Raw genomic sequence first — 24,901 nt, 5'->3', positions numbered from 1 at the left:
TTCTGTACTGATACTGATTTGTCTCGTGTACGTGTAAAATTCCCCGGAAACTATTAATTTGAGGCCTATGATCAACACCGCTATACCCTGAGCCGAAATGATTCTACAATCTACAGTACAGTACTGTATACTAAAATGTGTGGACTACACATCCTCAGTGAGCCACGCCCACCCTGTACTGGCCCCGCCCATGCCACTCCTGCCAATTATACACGTCCCGCCCACTCCATCCATGTCCATCATATACTAACCCCGCCCATCCAGCTCCTGCCAATCACACGCAAAGTCCCGCCCACTCCATTCATGCCTGTCAAGTAGCAGCCCCGCCCACTCTGCGACACCTCCACCCCCATAGCGCGATCTGCGCCAGCTCCCTCCGGAGTCGGAGCCCTGCAGCCGGTTCCGCTATGGTGAAGCTCCGGGATAAGGTGGCAGCGAAAGCAGCCGCACGGATGAGCCCAGACGCGAATGTTGTGAAGCCGGAGAAGGATGGCGAGGGTCCGGAGGGCGAAGCGGTGTCCCGGGCTGTGACTCCGAGCAGCAGCGTGGAGTTCGCAGAAGCCCGGCGGAGACTGCTGGAGTTGGAGCGCCGGCAGCGCCGGGTCCGGGAGCTGGAGGTCAGCCTGCAGCAGCTGCACGATATGTTGGTGCGGGCCGAGCAGGAGGCGGTGGAGCACGGGGAACTGGTTAATCGGATCCGACTTAGAGCTCAGCAGGGAGAGGTTGGACTCGTCGCCCGCAGCCAGAGCATCAAATCCCGCCTGAAATGTAGGGGACACCGGACGCCCTTCCTGATCGCCGCCGCCTTACGGCTCCGCGGCTGTGTCCCCTGGGCCAGTAAATGAAGGACCGGCGGCTGCGATCTGTGGCATTGAGCTATGCTCCCCCGAATCTTATCGACATTCAGAATGTAAATCAAATCGAAATAAATGTATTTAACGCAATGACTTTGAGGGAGCGTTTGTCTCTGTCTAACTTGGGATGTGCGATCTTTAAGAGTGATGGTAAGAGGTAGATAATATGTGAATTTGGAGCTGGTTAGAACGTATCATGGAGGGGTAGGGGATTGAATTGGAGATCGAGGCGGTGCATTCCTCCCCAGTTACCTACATTTTTTCTTGCCAGCTTTAATGCCTTTTCCCTGTGGGGTTCAAAGTAGCTTCTCTCGCCACCTGCATAATGCTGTTTTTCCAAATTAATCACTTGCTGGTCACGAGTCGATTCCCCGTCGCCTTAAGATCTGGCTGACGTAGTCTAGTATCTTTGCGGTGTCCTGATCTTATTTACAATTTTTCAACTGGTTTCAAACACCTGTACCTTCAAACAGGCGGCACGGTAGTGTAACGCTGAGCACAACGCTTTTCAATACGGGCGACCCGCTTTCAGTTTCCGCCGGGGTCCTGTTTAGGAGTTTGTACTGTATGTTCCCCACCCGGTGGAATGCGAGGGTTTCCTCCCACACTCCAAAGACCTACCGGTGGGTAGGTTGATTGGCCACTGTAAATTGCCCCCGCGATCAGGCTAGGGTTAAATGGGGGGGGGGGGGGGGGTTGCAGCTTGAAGAGACCCAAGTTTCTGGGGGAACGTGTGGGTTGCCTCCAGGTGCTCCTGCTGCCTCCCACCCTCCAAAGACCTACCGGTGGGTAGGTTGATTGGCCACTGTAAATTGCCCCGTGATCAGGCTAGGGTTACATCGCGTTGCTGGGCGGTGTGGCTAAAAGAGCTGGAATTTAGGACCTATGCCATGCTGTATCTCAATAAATCATAACGTTTAGGATTCAAGTATATACTTGTGAAATACCTTAGAAATGGAGCCAAGTCTCTCTATGTCCTTTTATACAATACCAGTTGCCACAAGCCATGATTGTAAGAGCTGAATGATATAAATGGGACCTAAACACACCTCATCCACGTCTGCCATGATATCTATCTACACTTTTCAGACAGACGTACTTTATCGTATCATTATCAGGTTTACTGACCCATGTCATGAAATAATTCGTCTGTGACTACTGACAGGGGAATATGCAAAAATTACTCAATTGTAGCACGTAAAGTGCAAAAAGAGAGCAAAATAGTGAGGTAGTGTCCCGGAAGGAGTCATCCACGGTGAATGCTGCCTTTTAAAGAGGTCCTCGATGGCGGAGAGTCTAGTGCCCATGAAAGAGGTGTTGCCTGCATTAAGCCTGTCTGATAAACAGGAGAGATTCTGGAAATACTGAGCCTTTCTCGCACACAGTGCTGAAGGAACCCATCGGGTCAAGCAGCTTCTGTGGAGGCTGAGATCCTTCGTCAGGATTTGGTGTTTATTCCCCTCCACAGATCTGCTGAGTTCTCCAGCAATTTGTATGTGTTTGTTAAGCATGTATAACTCTACTTTTCCATCCAAGTGTCTAAGCACTGTACTACTTAAGATGCTGAAGTAAACTCATTAGCATCCTGTGCAAACTGCAGTTTCAAGTTTTCCCTTATAGTATGCACAATTTCTGTGCACCTTCTGGAAATAATACTTAATTGCGGCTGATTTTCTTTAACCTCCAGGCATTGGTCTGTAAAATCTTCCTTATGTTGATTGCCTGATCTGTCATTTCAGGAAATGCTGGTGTCCCAAACAGCTTCTCAAGCTAACATATGCTTTCAAACATGAAATCACTTCAGTACTATTCTTTACCTATCTGTCTGTGCAAATCTACAAAGTTCCAATTAATTGACTTAACAAATTTTAATTAACCCTGATCCAGAGTGCAGTTTATATTAAGCTGCACCATGGAACACTGAATGATTTTTATCATGGATTCTACATTAACTGTGAAATGTGAAAGAACTTGATGAAGAGATGACATTGCCTGGGAGGTAGTGCCTTGGTTTTGAGAGAAAAGCGATAGGTTGGGTTTGTTTTTCTTGAAGTGGATTAGGCTAAGGGAAAACTGAGAGACGAGTATCCGAATCAGGTTAATGGAAAAGATCCCGAGAGGCATGATATGATTAGGAATAGCTTTGTCAAAGGCAGGTCGTGCCTTACGAGCCTGATTGAATTTTTTGAGGATGTGACTAAACGCATTGATGAAGGTAGAGCCATAGACGTAGTGTATATGGATTTTAGCAAGGCATTTGATAAGGTACCCTATGTGTGAAAGTAAGGAGGCATGGGATCCAAAGGGACATTGCTTTGTGGATCCAGAACTGGCTTGCCCACAGAAGGCAAAGAGTGGTTGTAGATGGGTCATATTCTGCATCCAAGTCGGTCACCAGTGGCATGCCTCAGGGATCTGTTCTGGGACCCCTACTCTTCGTGATTTTTATAAATGACCTGGATGAGGAAGTGGAGGGATGGGTTAGTAAATTTGCTGATGACACAAAGGTTGGAAGTGTTGTGGATAGTGTGGAGGGTTGTCACAGCGGGTCATTGATAGGATGCAAAACTGGGCTGAGAAGTGGCAGATGGCGTTCAACCCAGATAAGTGTGAGGTGGTTCATTTTGGTAGGTCAAATATGATGACAGAATATAGCATTAATGATAAGTCTCTTGGCAGTGTGGAGGATCAGAGGGATCTTGGGGTCCAAGTCCATAGGACACTCAAAGCTGCTACACAGGTTGACTCTGGTTAAGAAGGCATATGGTGCATTGGCCTTCATCAATTGTGGGATTGAGTTTAAGACTTATGTTACAGCTATACAGGACCTTGGTCAAACCCCACTTAAAGTACTCTGCTCAATTCTCACTACAGGAAGGACGTGGAAACCATGGAAAGGGTTCAGAGGAGATTTACAAGGATGTGATTTGGATTGGGGAGCATGCCTTATGAGAATAGGTTGAGTGAACTTGGCCTTTTCTCCTTGGAGCAATGGAGGATAAGAGGTGACCTGATAGAGGTGTACAAAATAAAGAGAGGCAGTAATTGTGTGGATAGTCAGAGGCTTTTCCCCAGGGCTGAAATGGCTAGCATGAAAGGGCATAGGTGGTTGGAAGTAGGTACAGAGGATGTGTCAGGGGTAAGTTTTTTTTATGCAGAGAGTGCTGAGTGCATGGAATGGGCTGCCGGCAGCAGTGGTGGAGGTGGAAACAATAGGGGCTTTTCAGAGACTCCCGGATGGATACATGGAGCTTAGAAAAACAGAGGGCTCTGGATAAAGCCTCGGTAGTTCTAAGGTAGGGACATGTTTGGCACAGCTTTGTGGGCCGAAGGGACTGTAATGTGCTGTAGGTTTTCTGTTTCTATGTTAATATCACTGGTATGTGCCGCAAAATTTGTTGTTTTGTGGTAGCAGTACATTGTATTACGTAATAAAAATTACAAAAATACAATTAAGTGTATATATAAATAAGTAGTTCAAAAACATAAGGAAAAATACTGTGGAAGTGTCCAAAATTGTGAGGGCATAAACATAGTAGTGTGGTGGTTAGCACAACACTTTACAGGACCAGCAACCTGGGTTTATTTCCCATCAGAGTAAGGAGTTTGTAAGTTCACCCTGTGAACGTGTAAGTTTCCTTCGGGTGCTCCGGTTTTCTCCCACTATATCGGTTGGTAGGTTAATTGGCCATTGTAAATTGTTCCATGATTAGGCTAGGGTTAAGTCAGTAGGGTGCTGTGCAGCGTGGCTCAAAGGGCTGGAAGGGCCTATTCCATGCTGTATCTCAATAAAGTGGTAGCAAATTTTTTTCCCATTGGCAAATGTATTTTAAAACAGTATAGTTGAAAGTTATGGGCAAGAGCTTTAAAGGGAATTCGATCAAGAATGTATTCCACTGAGAGGGTGGCTGGCACCCGGAATTTATTGTCTGAGTGGGAGTTCTTGCGGTCTTAGTACTCTGATTTGCTTGATGGATTATATTCCTGGCTCCATATAGATGGCAATGTGATATTTAAGACATCTGAGTTGCAGTCTACACACCTAGATATTCATTTATTGTTGTAGTTATTGCATATTCTGCAGAAACCACTGGCAATAAGTTCTTGAAGTTGATCCTTGAACATGGTGCTGGATCCCAAGGGAAGGAATTTGTAGAATGCCTTTTTGGAGCAGCTTGTGTTTAACCTACTGAAGAATGGCAAATTTGGATTGGCTGTTATGTAATGACCCAGATTTGATTAGAGAGCTTAAAGTAAAGGAGCCCTTAAGTGTGATGATCATAATATAATAGAATTCACCATACAGTTTAAGAAGGAGAAGCTAAAATTGGATGTATCAGAATTACAGAGGCACAAGAGGAGCTGGCCAAAGTTGATTGGAAGGTGACACTAGCAGGGATGATGGCAGAACAGCAATGGCTGGTGCTTCTGGGAGCAACTTGGAAGATGAAGTATTCTAAAGGAAAGTTGAAGCAACTGTGACTGACAAGGGAAGGCAAAGACAGCATAAAAGCTAAAGAGTTTAGTGGAAAGTTTTTAAAAACCAAAAGAAAGCAACTAAAAAAGCCACAGAGAGAAAAGATGAAATATGAAGGTAAGCAAGTCAGTAATATAAGAGGAGGTTACATGTTTGGCACAACATTGTGGGCTGAAGGGCCTGTAATGTGCTGTAGATTTCTATGTAAAACAATTTGTTAGATCATTATCTGCCTGTTTCATCACTATAGTGATGCCTCAACCCTTTGCTGATCACATCTCTCAAAGTATTATAATCCTCCTTTGCTTATTTGTACACCTGCTCATTAATGCAAATATCTAATCAGTTAATCATGTGGCAGCAACTCAATGCATAAAAGCATGTAGACATTGTCAAGAGGTTCTGTTGTTGGTCAAACTAAACATCAGAACAGGGAAGAAATGTGATCTAAGAGACTTTGGAATAATGGTTGGTGCCAGTACCTCAGAAACTGTTGATCTTCTGGAATATTCACACAGAACAGTCTGCAGGAGTTCCCATCCTGGGGTCCACAGACCCCTCGGTTAATGGCAGAAGTCCATGGCATAGAAAAAGGTTGGGAATGCCTTCTCTAGAATTTACAGAGAATAGTGTGAAAAACAAAAAAAAAAAAATCCAGTGAGCAGTCCTGTGGGCAAAATGTCTTGTTAATGAGAGGTCAGAGGAGAATGGAGAATGGCCAGACTGGTTCAAGCTGACAGGAAGACAACATTAACTCGGATAACCAGGCACTACCACAGTGGTGTGAAGAGCATTTCTGAACACACACCAGTGGATGGGCTACAACAAACTATCAGACCGGGCTCCACTCCCGTGCCAAATAAAATGGCATCTGAGTGTATCTCACATCCCCATCAATTCCACCCTATTTCTACTGACCAGTTCTATTTGGGGCAATTTGCCAAACAGCCTCTTTGGGCCATAGGAAAATACTGACACACATGAGGAAAATGTAAGTGGTCACATGGTGAAACATGGAGACTTCATGTAGGTTACATTTAAACCTTTATCACTGGAACTGTACAGCAATAACTTGTCACTGCACAGGCCTGAAGAGAGCAATTTGCTGAGACATGGGTAAAACTTCAGTATTTAATGACCACATTACTGGGGTTTGAGCTTTTATTGCACTGACATGAGGAGTAACAAGGTTGTTGAAAGCAGTAGTCCATTTAGAATTAGGAATTATAGAAAAACCAACACTCTGCTAAATTGGCCATTTAATGCTGGCAAAACTCAACACTCTGGAGCAACATTTTAATTTTATAGTTAGCAGCTTCCCACAGGCAAGTCATCATCAATACACAGACAAGAACAGGAGCAACAAATTGTGTGAGGTTTAAACATACAATTGGCACCAAACTCTTGAGTTGGTGGATTTGCAATTACTGACCCACTAATCTCACCACAATGACTCAGCCAATAAGCCAGTTGAAAGTAATCCCAGTGCCACGCATGTTACAGCTTCAGTTCAAGAGTCTCAAACAACTGCAAATGAGCAAAAGACCCAGGCAGGATTTTATACTGAAAAATTCTGATTCATAACCACGTCATACCTAAATTATACTTAACTATTAACAATTCAGCAATAGACATTATGGCTGATAGTGGGAGCAGCTGGCAGTTAACTTTGGATTCTGACAATATCTCAATCTTCTCCTGGTCAAGTACTAATTGTAGATCCTATGGAGAATTTCAAGAAATGTATCTTAAATAATTTAACACCTCACCTATTTCATCAGTTTAAGTGAGCATTTAAGCAGAAAAGTAAAATTACTGGGTCAGTAATTTGAAGTGATCAGCGACTAAGCCATCATTGTGCAGATGATGGGGGCTTTTGACCCTTTTGACCCATTTTTGTGGACTGGAACCAATAATTTCTTCCAATCTTGTGAAAGTAATAAATTAGTGACCTTCAAAGTAAATGGATGTAGCAGTGACATGAATCCATTTCCAATTCAGCAGTAAGTGAACACTGGGTGTCATTGAAGAAGACTTGTCTCGAGCAAACAGCCTATACAAGTGATGAATTTGCTTGTACAGAAAGTGATGGTGTCAGTAAATCAAACACCCTCTGTACTGTACACTCATTGGCAGCAAAGACTGAATGAATCAGACCTCTTTTGCACATTGAGCGTACAATTTGTTGTCTTCCACTATACACCCACAGTTAAGTGCCCTTGTACTGAGAAAACTACAACAAAGCACAGTACTTTGTCAGCTCCAAGATATTCCACTTTGCACACCATCCGTCTTCCTGTCCCAAATCATTAGTTTCTGTGTAATACTTCATTCAGTTCAAGTGGAACCAACCAAGACGCTCGCTGAGGCAGCGAATTTCCTCAGTGTTAGATTTCAGCGCTATCTCAGAAGTGGAAATATAGTTTGCTTACCAACTCCACCACGCCTGTCATACGTTCCATTCTATGCTCTAATAAAATGGATGTTAGCTTCCCACCATCTCCAGACACATTCCAGCCAGCATTTCACATGACCTCTCCCAGAGGTGAAACTTTCTCCTCTACCTCACTCCACAACTTTTAAATACCCAATAAAAGTTCCTCCTCTTTTTTGAAAACAAAAATGAGGAATTAGAATGAGACTGACAGATCACCCCTCCCTGCTCCACCATCGATAGTGCTGCATTTATGCAAAGCTGGTAACACGATATTTAAATAAGTGCATACATCGCCTCAACCGAGTGGTGCAGGCAGTAAAAAGAAACCAAAAGGTAACAAATCCACACTGCATATTCTAGTCTTCTGTCAAAGATGACATTATTCCAAGATCCTAAAAGGACTAAGATTTGGCTCTTTAATACAAACCAAGGGATTCCTTATTAGGAGCACTGGACATTCCAAGTATTGGAGAGCAGATGATAATCACAGACTTGGTGCATTAAAGGCCATAAGGAGAGGGGGGTAGATCAAGGGGAGAGGGGTGGGGTGTTCGAGGGGAGAGGTGTGGCTGGGGTGTTTGAGGGGAGAGGTGTGGCTGGGGTGTTCGAGGGGAGAGATGTGGCTGGGGTGTTCGAAGGGAGAGGTGTGGCTGGGGTGTTCGAGGGGAGAGGTGTGGCTGGGGTGTTCGAGGGGAGGGGTGTGGCTGGGGTGTTCGAGGGGAGAGGTGAGGCTGGGGTGTTCGAGGGGAGAGGTGTGGCTGGGGTGTTCGAGGGGAGAGGTGTGGCTGGGGTGTTCGAGGGGAGAGGAGGGGCCAGGGTGTTTGAGGGCAGAGGAAGGGGTGGGGTGTTTGAGGGGAGAGGGGTAGGGGGTGTTCGAGGGGCAAGGAGTGGTGGGTGTTCGACGGGACAGGTGTGACTGGGGTGCTCGAGGGGAGAACAGGGACCGGGGTGTTCGAGGGGAGAGGTGTGGCTGGGGTGTTCGAGGGGAGAGGTGTGGCTGGGGTGCTTGAGGTAAGAGAGGTAGGGGGTGTACGAGGTGTTCAAGGAGAGAAGGGTAGGGGATGTTCAAGGGGAGAGGAGGGGCCAGGGTGTTCGAGGAGAGAGCAGTGGCGAGTATTCGAGGGGAGAGGAGGAGCCAGGGTGTTCAAGGGGAGAGGAGGGGGTGGGTGTTCGAGGGGACAGGGTGTTCGAGGAGAGGGCAGTGGCGAGTATTCGAGTGGAGAGGAGGGGATGGTGTCCAAGTGGAGAGGAGGAGCCAGGGTGTTCGAGAGGAGGGGGGTGGGTGTTCAAGGGGAGAGGAGGGGCCAGGGTGTTCGAGGAGAGAGGAGGAGCCAGGATGTTCGAGGAGAGAGCAGGGGATAGTGTTCAAGGGGAGAGGAGGGGGTGGGGTGTTTGAGGGGAGAGGAGGGGGGTGGGGAGTTCGAGGGGAGAGGAGGGGTGGCAGAGGCTGAGGAAAGAGTAGGGGTGGGGAAGGCCAAGAGGAGAGGAGGGGGAAGGTGCGGGTTCGAGGGGTGAGGAGGGAGTTGGGGCAATGTATATGGGGAGAAACCCACTCAGATTGTTAACAGGCCCTGTATTGAGGTACTCCTGAATCAAGCTCATCCTTTATAGTTACTGTCAATCTCACAGCAAATGCAATTGGGTTGCTTCCCATGACCCTACATCAGCATGCCTGGTTCACCTAACATGCTCAGTTACTTAACTTCCCACTCTATAACTGGCCTGAGATGGACATAAGTGTTAGCTAAGGGCCTTATCAAGGACAGTGACCCTCTACAATGAAAACTGCATTTGGAAACACAGACTCAAACTGTGACCAAGGTTTGTTAACAGAATTTGCTTTACCACAATATGACTGTCTGTTGCCGATGGACTGTCACCATGAAGGGACTGAATATGATAGAAGAGGAAGCATTTATACAAACTGAAAGCAGCATCTAAACAATTTACAAAATGTTCTGCTTATCAAACATGTCTTTCTCAGTCACCGGAAACAATTTGTCTCCTGTTATGTGTCTCAGGTCAGCTTTGACCCAGTTCACTAGAGGGCTGCAACATTGCTGAAGCCTGGTATAGGGTCCATCCATATGAGAGTGAGACAGACGTTAGAAAGGACGCAAACCCTGTCACTGCTTCTTGAACATGGCTTATGTGTAGCTGAGGACAGTGTAGTGTTTCAGCCACGGACACTAAACTGATGGTTGTTTGCTGGTCTGTCCCAAGTGCGCTGTTCTTCCAGTCGCTTCTTAACTCGGCCGACACTGCACTTGGCCATCGGAGTTTTCTTCATCATCTGAGGCCATTCCACTGTTGGACAGTCCAGTAATCCTGCACCCCATATTTAAAAGCATTACTTCTAATGGGTCTGCGTTCATTCGTCGTTGGTTTGCTTGTGAAGCCCCTTCCATGTCCTCAATCACTCTTTCGTTTTGATCTTCACTCTGGGAAACAAAGAAAATGGTTACTTGGTATTAGATCGGCTGCTCAGGCTAACGCACTGATTATGCGCTGAGCCATTACAATGGACCAATGATGGTTTGGTTTCTTCATTCTATCTCAAGTTCAGAGATTGTGGTCCTGTTGCAGATGCTTCCCAGATCTGTTGCAAATTAATACCAAGTGCCAGAAAGGATCCATCACCATTCCTTCCTGTGCTGATTTAAATCTTCTATCATTTGAAGTAGCCACTTTCTGCCTTGATATCACGTTTGCATTTGAAGTTACTCTTTCCCCCTCCAACAATGTGCGCTTGTTTTTAAAATCCTAGATTTCATTACCTTCATTTAAAAAAAAACAATTTAGACTCAGAGTGGGTCAGTCTCAAACTTCTAATAATACACAAGTGACCCATTCACAGTTAAGTGACCTGCTGTTATATTTTCTGTTTGTCATTTACGCAGTTCCTGCAGTGTCCCACCAACACCAAATTTCTGTCAAGCCTTCACCATCCTCTCCCTCCTTTGCTGACTGCTTTGAGAACTCCTCACCTAAGCAAAACTTTTGTTTACCAAAATTGGGAAGGATAATTGTTAACATCCATTTTTTAAAATGTCGAATTCATAGCCCAGGAATATGCTTTTTGGGCTAACTGATAGATGCTATGTTTACGTTCCACATTAGCTTCCTCCCTTGTTACATCACCTCATCCAATCAGCATAACCTTCTGTTCTTTCCTGCCTTTACATGCACCTGCATGGCTTGTCTCAATTATTCAACATGGCAGCAGGTTCACCATTCTAAACACGTTCTGGAAAGAAACCTCCCACAATTTATTTATGGAATTTATTAATGAATTTATACAATAATGCCTCTTAAAGGAGCGGTGCCTCAGAAAGGCAACATCCATTATTAAGGACCCCCATCACCCAGGACATGCCCTCTTCTCAATGCTATCATCAGGAAGGAGGTACAGAAGCCTGATAGCACATACTCAGTGATTCAGAAACAGCTTCTTCCATTCTGCCATCTGATTCCTAAATGGATATTGAACCCACGCACACTACCTCACTTGCTTTTTTAATATATATTATTAGTTTTTGCACTATTTTAAATAGATATATAAAAAATATAAAAAAAACATACTTACTGTAATTGATTGATTTTTCTTTTGATATTATCATGTACGGCATTGCACTGCTCTAGCTAAGCTAATAAATTTCATGACATATGCCAGTGATAATAAACCTGACCTAGTTCTTAGGTCTGGACTTGCATAAGTCACAGTCTAACTTCTAGAACTGGTTGGGTGGGCGGCACGGTAGTGTAGTGGAGAGCATAACACCATTACACTGCCAGCAACCTGGGTTCAATTCCACCGCTGTAAGGGGTGTGTATATTTTCCCCGAGGCTGAATGCGTTTCTTCCAGGTGGTCACGAGTGAAATTGGGCAGCATGGGCTCGCACCAAAAGGGTCTATTACCATGCTGTATCTCTAAATAAGAACAAAATAGTTCTTGAACAAGGATCTAGTGCCTAGTTCTTGGTAACCATGTTAAACTACTGTGCCACCTGCATAGTCAGTTCTAGAAGTTAGACTGTGATGCATTCATACTTACGGAAGTCCAGATCACACAGCCATAATTGCAGACATTCATTATTAAATTCCATAAATTAATTGTGGGGAGGCTTCTTTCCAGAACATGTTTAGAATAGTGAACCTGCTACCATGTTGATGTTAGTTGGCTTAATGTTCAGCTAGCAGTTGCAATTTGTTCTGTTTGCAATTGTAAATTGTTTGGTAGTTCTTGTGCTCTACAGGTCAATGTGGCATTTAGTTTGCTTTCCCTGGGATCCCCACCCCCCAATTTGGAAACTCAGTCATTTTTTGTTTGTACCTCTGGTCTTGGACTCCATAGACGAACCACAGGATCAATGCCACTTGTTGCGAGGAAGCAGTGCCTTGGGTGAGGTTGGAGACAGTTCACTATCGATTCATCTCCCTGCAGAACACGAACGAGGTTTGTTGTCTCTTTCTCCCAGATGAAAAACGATCCATCGTCAGAACCACTGACGATGTATTGACCATTACTGAAAGGAAAGATGAATCATTTGCCACGAGAAAAGGAAATCATCTCATTTATAATCAAAACAAGGTCTGTTTATCCACCCCCTGCTGAAATACTAAAATAGCATTTAAATTCAGCCATTTACCAAATGTACCACTCCATTCCCATTCCCGTAGTCCTGATATTTTCCTTACACCAAATCCCTGTGCCAATTCCTACCACTATCAGCTACCAGCTACTATGAAGACAGAATCACAGAGTTCTACAGCCATTGGCCCAAAGTCCAAGTTGATTAGTTGCCAAGCACTTGATTCATAGGCATCTATGCTTATGCAATTCAAGTGTTCACCTAGACCAGGGGTTCGCAACCTTTATAATGCCATGGAGCCTTACCATTAACTGAGCGGTCCATGGACCCCATGTTGGGAACCCCTGCTCTAGGCATTTCTTAAGTGCTGTCAGATCAACCAGCCTCTCAGTCAGTGCATTCCAGGTACTTACTCTCTGGGTGAAGAAAGTCTCCTTTGTCTTGCATGGATTCTTCATGAATTTTTCCCCCTTAAGCCAAGCCTATGTCCTTTAGTTCTGTATATCTCTGATTATGGGTAAAATTTTCCTGCAGTCTAATCTATTGATATCTTTCATAATTTGATGCTCCTTACTCATGTCTCCTTTTAACCTCCTCCTGTCCAGGAAGAACGGACCTAGCTTTTCCAGCGTCTTCTATATTCAAAGCCCAGACTAATGAAGACCAGTATCCCATTCGTGTTCTTAATCAGATTGTCTACCTGTGTTGCTGCTTTCAAGAACCTATGTACTTGTACTCCAAGATCCTTCTTTTCCTCAGTCCTACTGCAGATCATTTGTGTTGAATGTCCTAGCATCATTAATGCTCCCACAATACACTAAGTGGCTATTTTATTGGGTACCTCCTGTAGCTAATAAAGTGGCCACTGAAGGTTATATTTGTGGTCTTGTGCTGTTGAAACCCGTCCAGTTCAAGATTTGATGTATTATGCATTCAGAGAGCTCCAGAAATGGAGATACAAGCAGCATTAAGCAGCAACTCCCAGAACTGAAACTGAAATGCTGCCAATTTACACAGTTTGGACTTTTACCTTCTGATTGGAATATATTAACAATTCTGGGAATATTCTTATTGAGATACAGAGCAGAACAGGCCATTCCAGCCCTTTGAGGTGTGCAGCCCAGCAATCCTGATTTAATCCTAGCCTAATCATGGAGCAATTTACAATAACCAATTAACCTACCAACCCGTAACCTTTGGAAGACTGGGGCATGGAGGAAACCCATGCGGTCACGAGGAGAAAACAAACTCCTTACAGGCAGAAGCAGGAATTGAACCCAGGTTGCCTGTACAGTGAAGTGTTGTGCTAACCACTATGCTACCATGCTGCCCTATAAAGTGGTGCACAGAAGTGGCCCTTTAAAACCACATTTTGCTGCAATTTAGTGCCTGATCCTATACACACTGAAAACCTAAAAGAGAGTTAAAAATCCTTGGTGCCTTTGTGAAAATTATATAATTACCTTCCAAAAAAGTTGGCTTCTTTGATGTCTGTAGTAGTATTGCAATGGCCACAATAGCGCGACTTATAATCGTAACCTCTCTCTCTCAGAATCACCTCATCGTCAGAGATGGAATCTTTCCTAGCACTTGATCGGACTCGGATTGGGGTTGTAGATCCTGTCTTTTTCTCATCAGCTGCAAAAGTGGAGAGTAAGAAGTTCATATAAAAGTGGAGACTCCTTCCCACTGTTTCGAGTCAGAATCACAGGCTCTTTGGCCCAGTGAATCTATATCAACCATCAACTCTGTTTTTTTTAAAATTATGCAGTTCAGTCTAGTTTTTTGTACTATGTCATGTAACACCATGGTCCTGAAAAACATTGTCTCATTTTTACTATGCGCTGTACCAGCAGTTATGATCAAAATGACAATAAAAGTTGACTTGACTTGAACTACCCACTTACAATAATCCTACATTAATTCATTTTTAAACTTTTCTCAAATTCTCATCAACTTGCATGTGATTCGACCACTCACTTACACAATGAGGAATTTACAGTGAACAATTAACCTATTGAACTGCAAGGGGAAGGAACCCAGGCAGCCACAAGGAGAACAGGCGCACTCCACACAGACAATGCCCGAGGTCAGATTTTGAACCTGGGCCTCTAGTGCCACAAGGAAGTGACTTTGTTCATTGGGTGCCATCAAGATGGACACACGAATGTAGTTAACAAGACAGTCTTTAATGACATGTAAAATCCACTCCAAATTACCTCAATTTCCATGAAAACTAATGATACAAACTCTTGCTGTAGTAATGATGCTGGATGCTCTCCACAAGGTCTAAATCATGCCCTCTCAGCCCAGACTATACAGACACTATCATCACTCTGCAAATCAGTCCATCAAAACCTCATAAACATACCAAGCACTCACTATGTATCTTTTGGGCATCACTCCAGCTGACCCCCAAAAAACCAAAAATTTAATGCTTTTATCCTTGAGCTTAAATTCATCTATAGCCCCAACTTCACTTCCCCATCACTGAACTGTTCCCACAACTTGTGGACTCACTTTCAAGGACTTTTCATTTCATGTTCTCAACATTTTTTGCATATTTATTTAGTATTATTACTTCGCTTTTGTCCTCTTTCTTTTTGTATTTGCACAGTTTGTTGTCTTTTACACACTGGTTGATGAGGTCTTTCATTGATTCTATTATGGTTATTGGATTAATTGAGTTTGCCCACAAGAAAATGAATCTCATGTGACATATATGTGCTTTGACAATAAATTCACTTTGAACTTAGAACCTTAGTAGTTATTGATGGATGAATTCACCTGTTGTGTTCGTTGACTGACAGTAAACAAACAGGATCGGTATAGACACCTAGTGCAGATAATGGACTGCCTTCATACAATGCTTTAGACAGATGCATTCTCCAAATCTTTATTCTCATTGTAACATACAAGATCATTGTTGATGCCTTCATAATTCCTAGCTCGCTGAAGTAGCGAAATAGTTTCATTTTCACTCCTGGCTGTTTCTGTAACTGATGCTATTTAGAAACGGATCACTCTAAGCACAGTGTAGTGTCAAATGGCCATGCAAGCACACACAAATGATTCTAGTTAGAACCTATTCTGCAACAGTCTCCTGTCCTAATTAAGCAGCATAGTGTTCCAAATAAACAAAGGGAATCCTGTTTTGACTTAGTTTTTGTTCTTTAAGAGTTATCCCAAATAAACAGCTGCCCTGATTAACTTATGACCCAACTAACTAGAATCCACTGAATTACCATAAATAAATTATTAACATAATTCAAACTGCATGCAGTGTGCAGCAGAGGTAGGCAGTACAGTAAGCAGCTCTCTGATGAGACCATGGTGGTGGCAGAGTGTTTACTAGTCTCACAGCCTGTCTGTCCTAGGCCTGATGCTTCAGGTCCTCCTTCCTGACAGTAGTGGGTCAAAGGGATTGTGGGATGGTTGTTAGGAATCCTCAACAATGCTCCTGTAAATGTCACAAAAGGGAGAGGGAGACCCTGATGATTCTCTCAGCAGGCTTTACTACCTTGTGGTCTGATGCCTTGCAGGTTCCATACCACACAATGATGCAGCAGGACAGGACTCGATCGTGCTCCTGTAGGAAGTTGTTAGAATTGGGGTGAGGAACCTTGCATGCTTTAGTATCCTCAGGAAGTGTAGATGCTGCTGTGCCTTTTCAACTAGTGAGGAGGAGGTGTGGGTCCAGGAAAGATGGTCCATTTATGTGCATTCCAAGGAACTTTGTGCTCTTCATTTTCTCAATGCACAGCAATTGAGGGAGGTTGACTTGCTTCTTCCTGAAGTCCACAATTGTCTCTTTTGTCTTGTTCGTCTTGTTCACATTGAGACTCAGACTGTTCTTGCACCATCTGACAAGCCGCTCCACCTCCTCTGTATGACAACTCATCAGAGATGATAATGAGGCCATCTACTGTAGTATCATCAGTGAACTTGATGATGCAGTTTGTGCTGGACCTGGTAGTGTGGTCATGAAATCAGAACGGGAGCGGGTTGAGCATACCACCCTGGGGGACATGAGTGCTCAGCGCGATGGAGCTTGAGATGTTGCTGCCAACTCAGACTGTCTGGGGTCTTTCTGTCAAGAAGTCCAAGATCCAGCTACAGAGGGGTGTTGAGTCCCAGTGAGGATAGTTAACCTACCAGCCTCTGGGGTGGGGGGGTGGTGGTGATAATGTTAAACACCAAGCTGAAGCTGATGAACAACATCCTGGTGTACGAGGTATCGTTTTCTAGATGGGACAAGATGGAATGGAGGGCTGAGGCTATGCACCAGTTTGAGTGGTAGTGAATTGGAAGGCTGTGTAAGTAGCTCATAGGTGTGATTTTATACAATCCGCTATAGCCACTCAAAGCATTTCTAATTGTTGAAGTCAGTTCCACTGGGCAGTAATCGTTTAGGCCAGTTACCATCACTCTCTTGGGCTTGATCGTGGCTGCCTTGAATCCTGCAGGGAAATGGACTGTTTCAAAGTGATATTAAAGATGTCCATTAAGACCTCTGTTAGCTGGGTCATACATTCTGTCAGTACCTGATCAGATATGTTGTCTGGCCCCACAGCTTTGTATGGGTTTATCCTGGCCAGAGAGGGTGCCTGTTCCTCACTGGGGTGTGTGGGATAGGTGGTTATTTTCCTTGATCTCACATCATTCAATAGTCAAACCATGCACAGAAGGTATTCGGCTTAACAGGAAGGGAGGAGTCACTGTCGTTGACGCATAGGGTGGACTTGCAATGGGTTATAGTTTGAATACCTTGCCATATGTGCCACATGTTCCTGGTGTCACAAAGGTGTCTGTGCATCTTCTGCAAGGATCCATGTAGGTGCAGATGCAAGGGACTAGAGGACATGTTTCCATGTCAGAACATAATGATTGAGACAAAGTTCAGGCACCTGAACCTATATCTGGGGCCTGTAATTTTTTCTGGCAATGTCTACATTTAGTTAGTGTTGCCTTTCCTTGTTTCTATATACTGACTCTTGGGTTTTGTACAAACATTTTGTATCTTCAATTGTCCACTCTTGCCTCTTCTCCTCACCTTCGCCTGGTGCCCCTCCTTCTTCCCTTTCTCCCATGGTCCAATCTCTCCTATTAGATTCCTTCTTTGCCAGCCCTTTAACTTTCCCACCCACCTGGCTTCACTTATCATCTTCTAGCTTGTCTTCCTTCTCCTTCTCCCACCTTCTTATTCTGGCATCTTCACCCCTTCCGTTCCATTCCTGAGGAAGAGTCTTGGCCAGAAAAGTCAACTATTTCCATTTCCATAGATGCTGCCTGACCTCTGTGTGTATGTGTTGTTCTGGATTTCCAGCATCTGCAGAATCTCCTGTCCAATCCTTATATGCCTTTTTACAATTACAGATTATAAATGTTACATGTACAAGTCTGATTTTTGTGGTGGGACTATGGTACACTGTGGTTAGCAAGATTGTAGGGACTTACAGTTATCATTCTTTGCAAAGAGCACAGCCTTGATATCTCGGTCTAGTGCATCGCAGGCACTGCTATGGGCTTGTTCAGGAAAACGGCCCTTAAAGTCATCAAGGCACTCCAGAGCCTCAGCAACATACTTCAACTCGAACAGGCAACGTGCCAGACGAAAATGGGCCTTTAGATGGGAGGGGTTCAAAGAAATTGCTTTCAGACAGTCTCTGAGAGCATCATAATGGTCTCCATCCCTGAAAGAAAAAGGATAGAAATCAGATGCTGGATTTACTCAGCATGAAACCATTATGCTCACGCGACGTTGATCTTGTCTTATTTGGAAAAAATAACACCTATACTGACACAATGATTCAAAATACTTTCACAATAATAAACGGCACACATTTTTTTAAAACACCCACTTCACTTTATATATAGTACACTGACTATAATTCAAACACTAAAAATTTGAGAATGCAGAGTCAGCCATAAATAAGAAAACAGTGATCATTAAATTGCTCTGACATTCAGGCAAAGGGTGTGTGGAATGGATTTAGCAGCATTAATTATAATCAATAAAGTCAACCAAGTGACAGATTTTACTTTATGAAAGCACTTAAGTATATGTTTGATGCATTATAGCCTGTGCACAACTTTCAGACTTGGTTTATAGGCTACTGTGCTCTGAATATGTTGTAAAGTGTATTGACTGGCTGCATCACAGCCTGTTATGGAAAATAGAGGTCTATAGGTAACCCAAAGTAATTTCTAAAGTAAGTACATGTTCAGCACAGCATTGTGGGCCGAGGGGCCTGTATTGTGCTGCAGGTTTTCTATGTTCTATGTTTCTACGTCTGGCTACAGATAGGTAGTCACAGGTAGATTGTTGCCTCAGATTCGTTTAAATTTTCCTTGTTGCCACTGTTATGTTTTGTAATTCCAAAGCTAATCAAAATAAAACATGGAGCCAGAAATAACGAGTCTCAGTTTCATTTTTACTTTTTAGCGAGACATGTACTTATGACGTGATGACCTATGCCATTCATGTACTTTTATATATAACCAGTAATTAATGATTTAAATGGGACAAAATGTTTAATCAAACAATATATCTACACTCATCAATGACTTGTACATCTGCAAAATAAAGTCTCAACTCTTGTACTCAATGTCCTGACTGATGAATGTCAGCATGCTAAACACTCTTTTCACAATGCTGCTTTCAATGAACTATACTCCTAGTTCCCTCGATTCCATTACATTCCCTAATGACCTACAATGCAGCTCCTATGGTGGCTTGAGTTTACAAAAATGAAACACATCACCTAATGCTTATTTGTATTGAAATCTATTTGTCACACCTCATGCCACTTCCCTAACTGATCAGGATCCTTATGTAATCTACAACAGCCTTCTTCACTAATAACCCATCCTAATCTGCTGTCATCCACAAACTTACTGAACAAGCTTTGTGCATTTGCATCCATATCATTTATATAAATAATAAACCACAAGGGCTGTAACACCATTCCTTGTAGTATACCTCTGCCCTCCATGACAAGAAACAAACTTCAACTGCCATCCCCTTGCTTCCAACCTCCTCCAGGACAGTTCTGAATCCAGTTAACTAGCTCTCCCTGGATTTTATGGGATCTAACCTTCCAGACCAAACTACGATATGGGACCCTGCAGAAGGCCTTGCTAAAGACCAAAGGGACAACATTCACCACCTTGCCCCCTCATCTACACTTTTGGTTACCTCTTCAAAAAAAAAATATTCTAAAAGGTTCTTGCGCAAAGCCACGCTGGCTCTTCCTAATCACACTTTGCCTGTACAAATCCTGGTAGATTCTCTTCCTCAGAATTTCCTCCAGTAATTTCCCCGACATTGATGCCAGGCTGATCGGCATGTACTTCTCTAGTTTGTTCTTGCTACCATTTTTAAACAACAGAATGACTTTAGCAACCTCACCTGTGGCTAAAGATGGAAGCATTCCTCTCTACCCTCCCATAAGGTCCAAGCTTGCACTCAGTAAGGCTCTGGGGATTTATTCACCTTCATGCCCTTTAAAGTTGCAACGTCACCTTCCTGGTAATATAAATGTTCTCTAAAACATCTCCACCTGTTTCCCTTATCTTTTCAGTAACCATAAACTCAGAGGGTAAATATTCATTAAATATCATAAATACCTCCTGCAACCGGAAACATAGCATGGCCCTACTGATCTCTAAGGGGACCTGCTCTCTCCTTAGCCACCCTTTTACTCTTAATGTAACTATAGAACATTTTGGGATTTTCTTAACTTTACCTGCCAGATCTGTCTCAAACCTTCCCTTTCCCTCAAGTATATTGTCAAGTGATTCACTCATCCCCAACCTCAATGTATGCTTCTTTCTTTAACTTGACCAGAGCCTCAATGCCTTTTGTTAGCAAGGGTTCCTTAAGTTTGCGAGGTTTACTGTTCAACCTAACAGGAATATGCTACCCCTGGACTCCTAAAAGCTTCCAACTTGTTTGTTCCTTTGCCTTCAAGCAGACTTACCCAATCAACCTTTGCTAGTTCCTACCCATTGTTGTTCCTTTTTGCGCCTTGTGGCGCATCAGGTGGCACTTCTTGCTGGTTCTTCAGCATTTGTCTGTTTTTTCCCCGAGGCCAAGTTACTAACTTAATGCTCAACTCAGCATGGATGGAAAGTGTGCAAGGGGCCCTGGCTAGATTCCATCCCAGGACCACTCGCCTTAAAGTCTGGTGCTGATGCCACTACACCAACAGCCGGAGGAGGTCTGGTATATTGGAGGTCCTCTAGTTATTGATCTTCCTGGTCAGATTTGACAAATACCAACAACTCCAGGTCTTTAACACTCTGGATGACCTAGTCAAACTGGGGAAATTAAAATCTCCCACTAATACACCCTATTATTCTTACAACTATGAGCAATTTCTCTACACACCTGCTCATCAAATTCCCACTGACTATTGTTGGGTCTATAATACAGTTAGAGTGACTCTCCCTTTCTTGATTCTAAGTTCCTACCCATATGGACAATCCCCCAAGAATGTCATCTCTAAGCACTGCCATTACATACTCCTTTATCAAAAACACCCTCTCCTAGCTTACCTGTACCTCTGTCACACCTGAATTATCTGTACCCTGAAGTTGTCTGTCCTGTCCTCCTTTTGGCCACATTTATGTTATGGCTATAACATCCTAATGCCAATCCATGCTTTTAGTTCAGTTACCTTAACTGTTAGGCCTCAGGCAATAAAATAAATACAGTTTAAATGAGAATTCTTTCCCTCTCTTTACTGTACCCTGGTTATTACGATTACTAAACTTGCTTGTGTTGCTGTTGCTTTATCCCATAACTTACTCCTGCTCAAAGACCCACACAACCACCCGGTCACTGCCAATGTTGCTTAAGCCCTAACATGTGGCAGTAGCAAATTTCCCTGCAAGAATATTAGTCCCTCTCTGGTTCAAGTGGTGGTTTACTGAATAAGTAATCCATTCTTTTTCCCTCTCCCCAATGGACTGCAGAACTATTTCATTTCCAATACTTTTTAGGTGCTAACTTTAATTTGCCTCCACTACTACCTTCAGAAGTGCATTCCAGACACTAGAGCTACCTTCCCACCATCCTCCATATTTACCACTTTGCCTCTCACTTACCCATTATAAAAAAACCACTAACAGAAAGCTTATTATATTTTAATATTCTAACTCCATCTCAAATGTTGCTATTGCCATTCAGGTTATCCCCATTCTTAAATGATATGTTGAAAGCATAAGTGAGCCATGATCAATGTTACACATTCAGTCTCAGAAAGCCAAAATAAACAAACATGGAAGATGTAACAGCTACTCGAATAAACCAACACCGCAGTTAGAAACCAAGCAAGGGGAGCCATCCTGTATGTTGCGCTTTCTGATCCCCAATAATAATGTTCAAAGTCAAAGAAATGTATTTGATCCTTTATTAAACCACTAGCAAAACAAACAATTTTGAAGCAATAAAACTAACAAAACTAAAACTGGCAATATTAGGTGAAATTAAGCAGATTTAAACAAAGTTAAGCAATAAACAAAAAGACATCACACCTGGTTGTCTCTAACTCTAAATGACTCCAACCAAAATCCAAAGAAAGTATGAATCCGTAACTAAACTCTTTGCTTTTACCACGGCCCAGCTCATGTGACTAACTACCATAGTAAGCATAATAATGTTTACCATACTAAACATACACAAAATACAATGCAGATAGAAAATAGATACGTGGCCCTACAGAAGAGATTCCAGCTTAGTGCAGCAACGAAGGAATAAGAAGAGGCAAAGCAAAGTGATAAGAATCATAGAGTAATACAGAATGGATATAGGCCCTTTAGCCCAACCACTTCATGCTGACCACCGTGCCCACCCAGCTATTCCCCACTTTCCTGCATTTGGTCCATAGCCCTGTAAGCCTCATCCCTCCAAGTACCTATACTAGTGCTTCTTAAATGATAATATCGCACCTGCATCAACCACTTCTTCTGGAAGCTCATTCTATATACTCACCACTCTCTGCGTGTAAAAGGTGCTACTTAGGCTCCTTATGAATCTTTCTTCTTTCAGTCTAAACCTATGTCCCCTAATTTTGGACTCCCTTAACCTGGAGAAAAATTGTACCCTCTACCTTACCGATGCCAAATATCTATCTAAATAATCAGGCATACTAGTTAATAGAACCAACAGTTCATTAGATCGTTAGGCAACTCCAGTGGTGAAGCAGGAACATTCCTTACCATTTGCGCTTCATGAAGGCTGCAGCTCTGTTGCCATAAAGCGTGGGGTTTCTGGCTGCTTGCTGAATGGCTTTACTATAAAGCTGAATGGCCAGTGTCCATTGTTGCCGAGAGAAGGCATCGTTTGCTTGCTGTTTCAGTTTTTCTAAGTGTGGTGACAATTCGTAGGGAACACTGTAAAGAGAAAAGTCCACACCCTGATGACCAAAACCAAAAGGAGTATATTAAATATCCACAATAAGGATAGAGTCCCATTATTTTTCAAAAAGTACCCCAAACTTTTGAAATAATTGCTCATTTCTGTCACTGCGTCTTACCACATTGAACATGGAAATACAATGCAGTGAGGTTAAAAGGTTTATTTTAAAAAGTTTTATTCATTGGTATGTGGATGTCAAGATCAAGATTTATTGCCCAAGCCTGGTTGCCCTTGAAGGTAATGATGAGGTACCTTCCTGAACTGTTAATACCATTACTATTTTAACAGTTTAGAAGGCTGAGAGGGCAATTTATATGAGCACAGAATCAAACAACAACTCTTCAAGCCTGCTCTGCCCATTCAACATGGTCATGCCTGATCCCAGATCAGGAACACGTTCCTGTCCAAAACTGTATCATTCATTTCCGTTAGTCAAAAAATTTAATGATCCAAGCCGTGACTGAGCACTCAAGAGTGTTATAGTGTTATAGGTGCAGTTCATTTCGTACGTATGAACATCACTTCCTGTACATAAGATGCTTTTATATAATTTCCGGCAGAGGTTAATTGGGATTTTATTTTGAGGCATGTCGTGTAAAGACATCCATCTCCATCCGCTATTTATTTACGCCTGAAACAGCAGTATCTGCGAGTCTTAAGTTTTGTTAATTTTGGTAAACATTTAGTAGATATATTTTGAAGGAAATATTATGTTTTTCACATCATTATTAAGATATCATTGCACCACAAGTTTACTCTTATTTACATGGGCTAGTTATGGGTGGGGTGTGTGTGAATTACCACGGTTAATGTTGATTGTGAGAATAATCAACAATATTAGTATATTCAGGTGCATGGCAATTTTGTATTGAGTTTAACATGTATTTTACTTAACTTTCTGAGTTTCACAAGTAAGATCTCATTAAAAACCCTGAAGGACATTTCCTGCTTGGGTGATTTTTGAGGATGTGCTTAACTCTTTGCAGAGCTTCGTGTACATGCACTGCAAGGGTCATAGTCCGTTTTATGATATGCTGAATTTCCAAAATTCAAAACCCTCTCCACACAGATTTTAACTTTATCTCAATTCTAAAACAGTCACCCCTTTATCCTGAGACTATCCTCCTTCTTCTATACTCCCCAGCTGCACCAAAAAAACCCATTTAGCACATCTTCATTAATCTCATTCAGAATTTCCATGACTTAATGTCATTCTTCTAAAATCTAGTTGGTATTGACCAATTTAACTTACTTTCTCCTCAGCACTAATCTATACGAACTGCACTGTATGCATCCAAGGAAAATAAAGATGTGGAGACCTGCAAATATCACACTACATAAGGTCTCAGAAAAGCCCTGAGTAACCTCAATAAGTCTTCCTTATACACTTAAACCTGCTTAGAACACAAGCCATTTGACTTCATAAATGCATATGTTCTCAACCTGGGGTTCATGTTGGGAAATCCTGCCATACAGCATTTTTGTCTATTCTAACTTTTGGACAACATTGACTTACAGATATTTGCAAAAATGGAACCAGTTTTTTTTTACAGTGGTACCACCTGTATGTTGTTTAGAAACTCTTTTTCTTAAAAAGCTATGATACTGGATACTAATTGAGATTTATTACTTCACCAAATAAAACTATTAAAGGTTATGACTCAGTGCAGACTCGAGGGGCCGAATGGTCTACTTCTGCACCTATTGTCTATTGTTATGAAGTAAAGGCAGGAAAAAAGAGTAAATTACAAACCAGGTATGAGTTGATTTGCTTAAGTAACTTCTACTGTCTGAAACAAACTAATGAAGTTCTATTTCAAGAAACTTTATTTGTGCAAATTGGGTTTATTGAAGACCCTTTTAAAAGCAGACAAGTATAGAAATTGGGTCCTCGTCTCCTCTACAGAATCCTAGCAAAACCTGTTTGTGCCAACTGCATCTCCTCCAAAGTTTTAAAACTTCCAATTGTAGCTTATGGTCTTCACTTTAAGACTTTTCTATGACTATCAACCACAGGAACAGAAGGATCCTGGACTCATTTTGGCATCACCTGAGTACAGGTCGGCAGCACTTACAACTGAATCAAAATTGAGTTGCAGCTGTTTTCCAGAGAATTG

The 24,901-nt window shown here is 42.8% G+C and overlaps 2 protein-coding genes across 3 annotated transcripts in view; one reads left to right on the top strand and one right to left on the bottom strand.

The window, feature by feature from the left end:
- The first annotated feature begins 326 nt into the window (after positions 1-326).
- LOC132383545 (TMF-regulated nuclear protein 1-like) lies at positions 327-970 on the top strand. The gene has a single exon (XM_059954666.1). The coding sequence runs from the start codon at positions 408-410 to the stop codon at positions 843-845; it is 438 nt and encodes a 145-aa protein (XP_059810649.1). The 5' UTR covers positions 327-407; the 3' UTR covers positions 846-970.
- Positions 971-6,442: 5,472 nt separating this feature from the next.
- wdtc1 (WD and tetratricopeptide repeats 1) overlaps positions 6,443-24,901 on the bottom strand; it is a 70,229-nt gene continuing 51,770 nt past the window's right edge. For both annotated transcript variants that reach the window (XM_059954659.1, XM_059954658.1), the window contains exons 12-16: positions 22,586-22,759; positions 17,819-18,054; positions 13,825-13,999; positions 12,103-12,295; positions 6,443-10,209 (exon numbers count right to left, since the gene is read on the bottom strand). In XM_059954659.1, coding sequence (XP_059810642.1) covers positions 10,015-10,209; positions 12,103-12,295; positions 13,825-13,999; positions 17,819-18,054; positions 22,586-22,759 — 973 coding nt within the window. In that variant the 3' untranslated portion in view covers positions 6,443-10,014. The remainder of the gene's footprint in view (positions 10,210-12,102; positions 12,296-13,824; positions 14,000-17,818; positions 18,055-22,585; positions 22,760-24,901) is intronic.

Source organism: Hypanus sabinus, chromosome 30 (genome assembly GCF_030144855.1).
Source record: "Hypanus sabinus isolate sHypSab1 chromosome 30, sHypSab1.hap1, whole genome shotgun sequence".
NCBI classification, from domain to species: Eukaryota; Metazoa; Chordata; class Chondrichthyes; order Myliobatiformes; family Dasyatidae; genus Hypanus; species Hypanus sabinus.
This window is presented reverse-complemented; position numbering and strand designations above follow the sequence as displayed.

What these genes read in the sequence shown, in the direction of transcription:
- LOC132383545 (XM_059954666.1), top strand. Translation starts at nt 408, where the DNA reads ATGGTGAAGCTCCGGGATAAGGTGGCAGCGAAAGCAGCCGCACGGATG.